General features: G+C 46.4%; 1 protein-coding gene across 3 annotated transcripts; it reads right to left on the bottom strand.

Moving 5' to 3' along the window:
* Positions 1-248: 248 nt before the first annotated feature.
* On the bottom strand, positions 249-6,383 carry pygo2 (pygopus homolog 2). Of its 3 annotated transcripts, none has more exons than XM_080443236.1 (3): positions 6,183-6,383; positions 4,554-4,603; positions 249-3,524 (listed from the first exon to the last, which is right to left on the bottom strand). In XM_080443236.1, exons 2-3 carry the CDS (start codon positions 4,593-4,595, stop codon positions 1,854-1,856), a joined length of 1,713 nt encoding a protein of 570 aa, XP_080299362.1. In that variant the 5' UTR covers positions 4,596-4,603; positions 6,183-6,383; the 3' UTR covers positions 249-1,853. The 3 variants fall into 3 exon arrangements, with proteins under 3 accessions (XP_080299362.1, XP_080299361.1, XP_080299360.1); XM_080443235.1 differs by having other exon boundaries at positions 5,746-6,383; XM_080443234.1 differs by having other exon boundaries at positions 5,246-6,383.
* Positions 6,384-8,416: the final 2,033 nt, after the last annotated feature.

Below are 8,416 nucleotides of genomic sequence, written 5' to 3' on the forward strand. Positions count from 1 at the left end.
ATTTATATTATTTACAAATTCAAACAGTTTACTTTTTAAATAATTAAATCATTGGCCATCAATCATTAATTCTATAGAAGTTTGACAGCATTATGATTACAATGCTTGATGTCAAAGATGTATGTAGTCAAATGTACATGATTAATGTAGTCAAAGAAACTACATTAGCATATCCGTTTCAGCGGGTTTACCAAACCCCATTTTTAATACAACAATTGGCAACAGATAAAAAATAAAACAGACATGGACAAGTACAAAAAAAATTCTCTTTACTTCAGAGTTCAGTACCTTTCCCTTCCCCACCCAGTGTGGGGCTCACTGGTTCCTCTAGGGTCCACCAGAGGGCGCCAGAGCAGAGCACATTGAACAGCACAAAATACCAGTACAAAAAAGGGAACGGCTGAAAAAAAGGCATCTCGGACAATGAATGAAGAAAGAGAGAGAGATAAAGAAAGTAGAGAAGATACAAACACCTTCCTCTGGGACAGAAATGTGAAAATGGATATTATTTTTCGCTCTTTAGTTATTTGGTCTACTTCGAGGCCTCTAGTAGAGACCAAAATACAAACAAAAACAGCTCAGACAAAGTTACTGCATTGGTTCACATGCAACCCAAGAAGAGAACAAAAAAAAAACTATGCACATCTGATATGACATGATGTCACTACTTGCTATGCCAACACCATCCAAAAGCACTGATGTCACAATTAATGTGTAATGTGAGGAGATATAAAAATGCTTAGTTCAATGTATAAAAAAAACAAAAGAATGCCCCACCAAATAAACCAAGACACGTTCTAAATTTTTGTTCATTGGTTGACTTTCCAGCATTTTTCATAACGGACGGAGGTGTGTTCTGGCAAATGTTCAGGGATGTATTGTTCAGAATATTTACACATATTTTGATAGTGATATCCTCTTCTGTGAGGTGATAAAGACTAGTTCAGTAAGGGGAGCCAGAGCCCGGGACTCCTTAGCACTGGGTTATATAGTAGACCAGGGAAGGGGATGGTGTGTGAAAAGAGTGTGTGTGTGTGTGTGTGTGTGTGTGGACATTGACAGGACAGCTCCTGATATGATTTTGTCATGTACTTGTGCCACAATACCACAATAGTGGATACACTTGAGGATTGAAACTTCAATATATTCTGATTTATCTAAACATTTTCTTATGCTACTGCAGTATAGGGCTAAATAACATCCATTATGGCAATAAATGTCAAGTTTAGTTTTTTCCTTAAGTAAAAATACGTAATAATTCTGTGACATTCAAGGCCTTTTATACTTTCAGGCACGATTTTAAATATTTGAAAGAACATTATGTGGTCTTTGATTTATAGCCTCGAGATGCTAATACAACATTGCAGGGGAAATATAGCACTATACCTGTGCGTGTGTATAGTGTGACAAATGCCATTTCACACTCATGTGGTGTATTTGGGGAGTCAGTCACAGTCAGTTTATCAGTGCAGGAGCTTCCGTGCCGGTCAGTCACAAAATGTGTGAGGTAGTGCGTTGGTGTCAGTGCTATGCTGGTCGGCAGGCTAGATGTCAAACAATTGGGGGGGATTTAACATTCGTTATGTGATTTGACTCTGATGGGTAGGGAAGCAAAACAAAAAAAAATCAATTGCCTAGAGTCACAAAAAGTGCTATGTGTAAGCATGAATGTGAACGAGTTGGCGTTTTTTTTGTCTGTATAATCAAGCAAGTAAAGGGCTAGTCAAGATGAAGTTGGGCAAGTAGCTGACGTGATAGAAGTCATTCAGTTCAATCAGAGCATTAATGTCTCTTCACCTCTCTATTCATTCCTACACCTCACACCTGGCTGCCTCTCCACTGTCACTCACCTCTCAGCCCTCATTGGCTGCTACCAGCTGCCCTAAGCCCTGGCGAATATACACAGCCTGGATCTCCTTGGTCTTGAGGCAGAAGTCACAGGCCCAGACAGCAGCGCACTCCCGGGTCAGCAGGCCATACGCTGGCTCTGTCAGACCTGTGCAGTCACGGTGGAACCAGCGCTGGCACGACGCCTCGCACAGAATGGCGTCCTGGTCGTCGTGCACCTCCGCCATGCAGAAGCCGCAGGGGAACACCATCCCAGAACCCCCCAATTTCCCGGGGCCTGACCCTGGGCCAGTGGTGGGGGCTGCTGGGCCGGGGGGGAGAGGGGACTGGGTGTTGGGGGTTGATGTCGAGTTGGACGGGGGATTGGGGTTACTGCCTGGGGTGTTGCCCCCATTGTTGTTGGTCATGTTGTTCTGGGCCGAGTTGGGGGGCGCATTGGGCATGGGACCCCCGGCACCGGGAGTGTTGTTCTGCTGGCTGTAAGGGGCGGAGCCAGGGGCAGAGTTAGGAGGAGTGGGCTGCTGCTGTTGCTGCTGGGAAGAGTTGTTGGAGTTGGGAGCATTGGCATTGTTTGGTGGTTGGAGCTGATTGGGTGGTGTATTCTGCGGCTGGCCTGATCCATTCAGCGGGCCAGTGGGTGAGGAGTTGGGGTTTGACTGGGGAGGTGCGGAGGGAGGCTGACCAGGTGTGTTGGGGTTGGGTTGCTGGACATCGGGGTGGCCAGGGAAGCCTCCTCCAGGCTGGGGAGGGCCAGAGTTGGGAGGAGGCCCCGGGGGAGTGTTGTTAGGTGGTGGGCCATTGGGGTTTAAGTTAGGCTGCTGCTGCTGCTGTTGCTGCTGCTGAGGCGGCCCACCTGCCTGAGGACCCGTTCCACCAAAGTTCTTGCCCTCCTCGTTCCCTGGCCCTGGGGGACTCGGCCCGGGGTAGGGGCCATCCTGTGAGGGAGGGAACTGTCCTTGAGGGGGCATGCCTGGCATCCCCCCCACCATGTTTCCTCCAGGGCCACCACCCATGCCGCCCATCATGTTCATCCCAGGAGGCATCCCACCCATGGGGTTCATGGGCCCGTGTGGGGGTCCCCTGGGGGGGCCTCCACCGCCAGGCAAAGGAGGGCTGTTGAAAGGGTGTCCGCCCTGTCCATGCTGCTGCTGTGGAGGCATACCAAACCGAGGGTGGGGTGGCCCTCCGCCCCCAGGGCCCCCCATAGCGCCAGGAGACAACATGGGGTTGAATCCTGGCCCCGGATGCATGGGTGGACTGAAGTTTGGGGGCATGTTGAATTGTGAGGGTCCCCCAGGAGGGAATCCACCACCTCCCCCACCACCGCCTCCACCACCCCCAAACCCAGGCATTCCTCCAAAGCCCAGCTGGTGGTGGGGTCCCGTGTTGGATGGGGGACCAAAGGGTGGCCTCCGTCCAGGTTGGCCGCCACCTGGTCCTCCAGGGCCTCCCATGAAGGCCATGCCTCCGCCCATCCTGCCTCCACCTCCACCTCCATATCCCCCTCCGCCACCTGCCCCCGGGCTGGGCAGGAACGGGGCTCCTCCTGGACCGCCAGTAGGACCGGGTCGAGATGGGGGCCCAAAGTCATCGTCGAATGGGTTGGAGGCGACCAGGTGATCCACCATAGGGGTGGGAGGAGGAGCAAACTCAGAGAGGTGGGAGAACCCTGCCGCCTAAGACAAAATAAAAGTACATGTTCACCGATCCCTGAACTATTTATTAAAAGCTTCCTCTAATGTTGGTCATCAATGAACAGAAATGTTTTATGTTGAATGGCCACTAAAAAACCTACGCTAAATGCTTTGAAAACAAATATCACTCTCCCAATATGTATTGGTTCTGCAATGCAGTTTAACACGCTGTTTCCACCCAGTTTTGGCAACGAAGGTTGTCTCTAGTTCAGCGAAGCGTGTAGACTGAGACTGGCTCAAAGTCTAAGTTAACCAACAGTTTAAGTGGTCTAGGAATTAAGACTGCTTAGAAAACTACAATGTAATTAGGTTAACAAGTAGTAGAGCCATGTAATTATGGATACAATTACAATCCTGATGATTTTGCTTAATATTAAATCAATAATTAATCACGATTATTGGTAATGACGGTTGTTGGTGGGCAGAAGGATAAGGCTGGCAGGGCACTGCGTCAGGCACCCGAACTAGTGGCAAGCAAACGACACTATGGGAGCCAACCCAGGGCAAAGCCAGGAAAGGCAAGAAGCGCACCACCTAGGTAGATGCACTGCGGCGCAACAGCTTAGCTAAGACCCTGATGCTAGGCAGGAGAGTGTGGAGGGCAGTGATTCAGGAGTCCGAGTTGGTGTTGGCTAGACTGCACTCTCGCATCGCAGGGAAACGATGATATCATTTTGATAATGCTTTTGTTGATCACTCACTACTGAGTATCCGTATCTTTGGTCAAATAGTATGTAATGGCCTCTGTGATTTTATTGTGCCTCGTGAGCCTGATGGATGGGGAGATGGGTTGCATATTGTTTTGGTTATTAAGCCTTGTGTAATGGTGAGGAGATGAGGGCCAAAGGGACGATCAAAAGATTGTTTCACAATCACACTGATTATTTTTGATTAATTGTGCTGCAGCCCTAACAAGTAGACATAAATCCTGGCACAGTTCACATGTCAATCACTAAGAGCATGTTTACAGTATGAAGGAATGTGTTCAGACTGCCCAGGGCAAATCTTTACCTGAGTGTTGGATTTCCTCTTCTTCTTCTCTGGGCTCTTCATCTGTGAAGCTGAAATAATGAATATAGAAGGGGCAGAAATAAAGAAAATGAGGGATGCATTTGTTGGGTTAAAAACAAAACAAAAAAACAGAACTTGCATGTTTCAAACTACTGGTCCATCAAAATCTAATGTAAAAAAAAAAATCACCATTTAGATTGGCCAATACCCTTAGTGACAGAGTGGAGCAGCGTTAGACCTAGGGCCTCTTTGTTTTTAAGTCCAACAGTTGAGATGGATTCAATGATGGGACATACACTGGTATGAGGACAAGATGTTGAACATCCAGGCGTTATCACCACCAAGGTTATGAAGCCTTGACTCGCAAAATGACCCAGGCAGACCAAATGACCCAGGCGAGAGAGGGGAGAGAGACCGTAAAACAAGAGGCAGGAGGAGGTTAAGGTCAATGAGGAAGACAGGAAAAGACGAAGACATGAGGACGGAGGAAACGGGGAGTTTGAGGTACACTGATAGCAAGAAAGACATGAACCCCGTTCACAGATGTCCACTGTGAGAAACAGCCACCACCGAAGACAGTCGTGAAGTTTACACATGGGGGGGGATTGCTAAACAGCACCAGTGCAGCCCATTGCAGCGCAGAAATGGATGGTTCCGATCTGATTGGGGAGATGGGTGAAATTAATTCCTACCTTTGCCTCGTTTTCCTTGACCTTGTCCCGCCAGTAGTCTCCCCGATTCGGCAGCCATTAGCTAATATGACTGTCGGTGAGGTGGCATATCACCGTTCATATGCAAGAAAAAAGTTAAAAATGACGAGTTCCTTTAAGGCTAGGAAGCCGAGCAGGTGGAGTCAGCCTCCCTTCAGGTCGATAGAACGGCAACCATCACGACTAATAGCCTGGTACAACACAACGTTATTGCAACGTTATCGTTAATCAATTCACCGGCCCAGGTCTGCAAACTCTCCCCCTTTTCCAGCTGCAAATCTCTCGCCACGCTGTCTGTCACGCCGGGGATTTGGTCAACAAATGACCGATCGGGTTGTGTGTGCAATAGCGTTAGTTAGCCGTGCGATCGGATCGGAACGGACGGGTGGGTGGGTTCGATTCAAGCAGCCTGGTCGCAACAAGCACAGTTGCAACAAGCAAGCGACGGTTACATGAAACTGACGTGAAGCTTGCTACCGTACCTGGCTGGTTTGCCAGCGCATGCAAGTTGCAGCAGCCCCCCTCCTCCTCCGCCTCGTCCTCCCTCCTCTTGAAAATGATCACTTACAGATGTGCAGCTACTACACTAGTTAACTACTAGCTTAGCTAACTAGCTAGCCACGTTACCCGCTGTGGCTAGCTAGGCAGCCTTGAGATCCCAGTGAATAATAACAACAGCACCATGGAAACGCTTATTCCAAACCATGAGCTGTTAGCTCAGCTAACATTCAAAAGTTGATCATTTGTGTGACAATTTGGCAGAGCCCAAACGCTTCACGAGAGACAAACAAACCCGGTTTCGTCTCTCGAAGCGGTTGTTTACTATGCTAACGTTAGCTCGGTGGCTAACATTAGCATGCTAACTGGATGGAGCTAGCCAGCTTTGCACTGTCTGTCTGTCTTTGGAAGCGAATTGTACCCTTTCTCCGTTGCTTTGCTCTGCTGTGTCCGTTAAATTGAAACTCTCTGGCGTGTCATTGTCGGCAAACCGGTCCCCACACCGCGGCGTTATGCCCGCTGATTTGTTCCACTGTTCGACTAGGATTCATGCAAAAACGCAGATTTTAGCCATATTAATCGTGGCCTACTGTCGCCACCGGACAAAGAGGGACAGGCAGGGGTATCGCACTCAACCAGTGTTGCCAGGTTTTGCGAGAGTAACAACAAACCATGTCTATGGAAACAAGCCCGAAAGAAGCGACTAAGGCTACATGAGCCCTTTTGAAAATAGCCGATCTACAAGCTCACAGTAGATTTGCAATAAAAAAAAAGAAAAGGTGTGAACAATTTGGAATGTTTTCGAAACATTTTAACAACACAAACTTGCATGGGAGTCCCTAGCACCAAATATTTTCAGATGGTCTGGGGACAAGATTTTAATTTGGGGGTCCTTGACATGAAAATGTTTAAGAACCACTGGTTTAAACAACATTATACAGCAAGCCCAAAATAATAACTACACTTTAGAAACAAGCCCATTTACAAGCAACCTTACAGAAAAAGAAGCCAAGTCGCTTATAATAAGCAGACCTGGCAACACTGCACACAGCTGAAGGTTTCAACTGGGAGACAAAATAGGGGTGTCTTAAAAAAAAACATTGTCCCAAACAATTAATACGTGTTCAAATGTTTTACAAATGGGCTAATTAGCGTGTATATAATCTATTACTATAGCCGTGACGTTTAATGGTCTACAGAAATGTCTTACTTTGAATCTCTTTATTTGTACGTTTTCTCTTTCTTCATCGGTACAAATGGGGCGGCCCAGAATGGACCACTTTCAAACGCCGCACAGTCTGGTCAGAGGTTCAACATCAATTAGCAGAGCAATTAACACATTCTCAAATTAATTATATGTATTATTGCAAATTTGAAACGGACATGAAGCATCGGGGTAGGCTATTATTACAAGGCAATGGAACTGCATGATATCAGCCATCAATCATCACCTACTACGCATTTTCTTTTTGTAATCGAGGATTGTGTGAAAAAAGTGTGAGCATAATAGCATGGCATCATGATCAGGCTACATTACCTGCAGCATGATGACATGTCAAACAACAGTGACGCATACTTTTCAAACAAATTATATATTTATTAGACAAATGCAATGATAGTTTTCTCCAGACCTTCCGATTTGTCACTTTCTAAAGCTTTATGCAGGTACTGTCTGTCTAGCTAGCCTATTAGAACAGTGGTTCTCAACCTGTGGGTCGGGACCCCCCACATGACAGTGAAGTGACAATTTAAGGGCTTTTAAGACCTTTTTAATATAAAAAAGAAAGAACTATTACTATCAAAAGTAATCAACAAACTTACTATAACTGGTCAAATTGGCCATATTATATAAGAAAGAGGCAAAACATTTGAAAATAGCAGATCTACAATCTCACAAGCCTTGCAAAACGGTGTGAGCTTGTATAGCTATTTTTTCCCCAATATTTATCTGTGAAACCGAAAATGTAATGCCTCAACTTCTAATTCGTGCTTATAAGGGTGTATCCATAGACATAGCATTAGAAGGAGTTCTCCTTAACGCTATGGTACTTTCTAGCCGTTGCCCGCAAACTCGCGGTAGCGTAGACTGCGCAGCCTCTCGTCTGTAGTAAAAAATAAAAATACACTTTCGCTACTCACCAAAACAAAGACGGTTTTAAGATGTTGAAAGCCTATTGTCTTTAGTGGGAACACTCGGAGCCCCCCACCTCACGTCTAAAATAAACTTTTTGACCAGAAAATAAAATATTTCACCGGAAGGAAAAATCGGGTCAATAGAAAATTCCATTGACAAGATCTGTAGGGGGCGCAGTGGAGTAACTAAAACATTCTTTCTTTCCGGTGAAATATTTTCTTTTCTGGCCAAAAAGTGTATTTTAGACGTGAGGTGGGGGGCTCGGAGTGTTCCCACTAAGGAAAGTAGGCTTTAAACATCTTAAACCCGTCTTTTTTTGGGTGAGTAGCAAAAGGGTATTTTTTATTTTTTACTAAAGACGAGATACTGCGCTACCACAGGTGTGCGTGCAACGGCTCGGAAGTACCATAGCGTTAAGGAGAACTCCTTCTAACGCTATATGGACCAGAGAGCTAGGTCCCAGTTCAAATATGATTATTTTGGGGGGTCAGGGCCTGAAAAGGTTGAGAACCACTGTATTA

Source organism: Gymnoscopelus braueri, assembly GCF_963280865.1.
Source record: "Gymnoscopelus braueri genome assembly, chromosome: 11".
Classification (NCBI taxonomy): Eukaryota; Metazoa; Chordata; class Actinopteri; order Myctophiformes; family Myctophidae; genus Gymnoscopelus; species Gymnoscopelus braueri.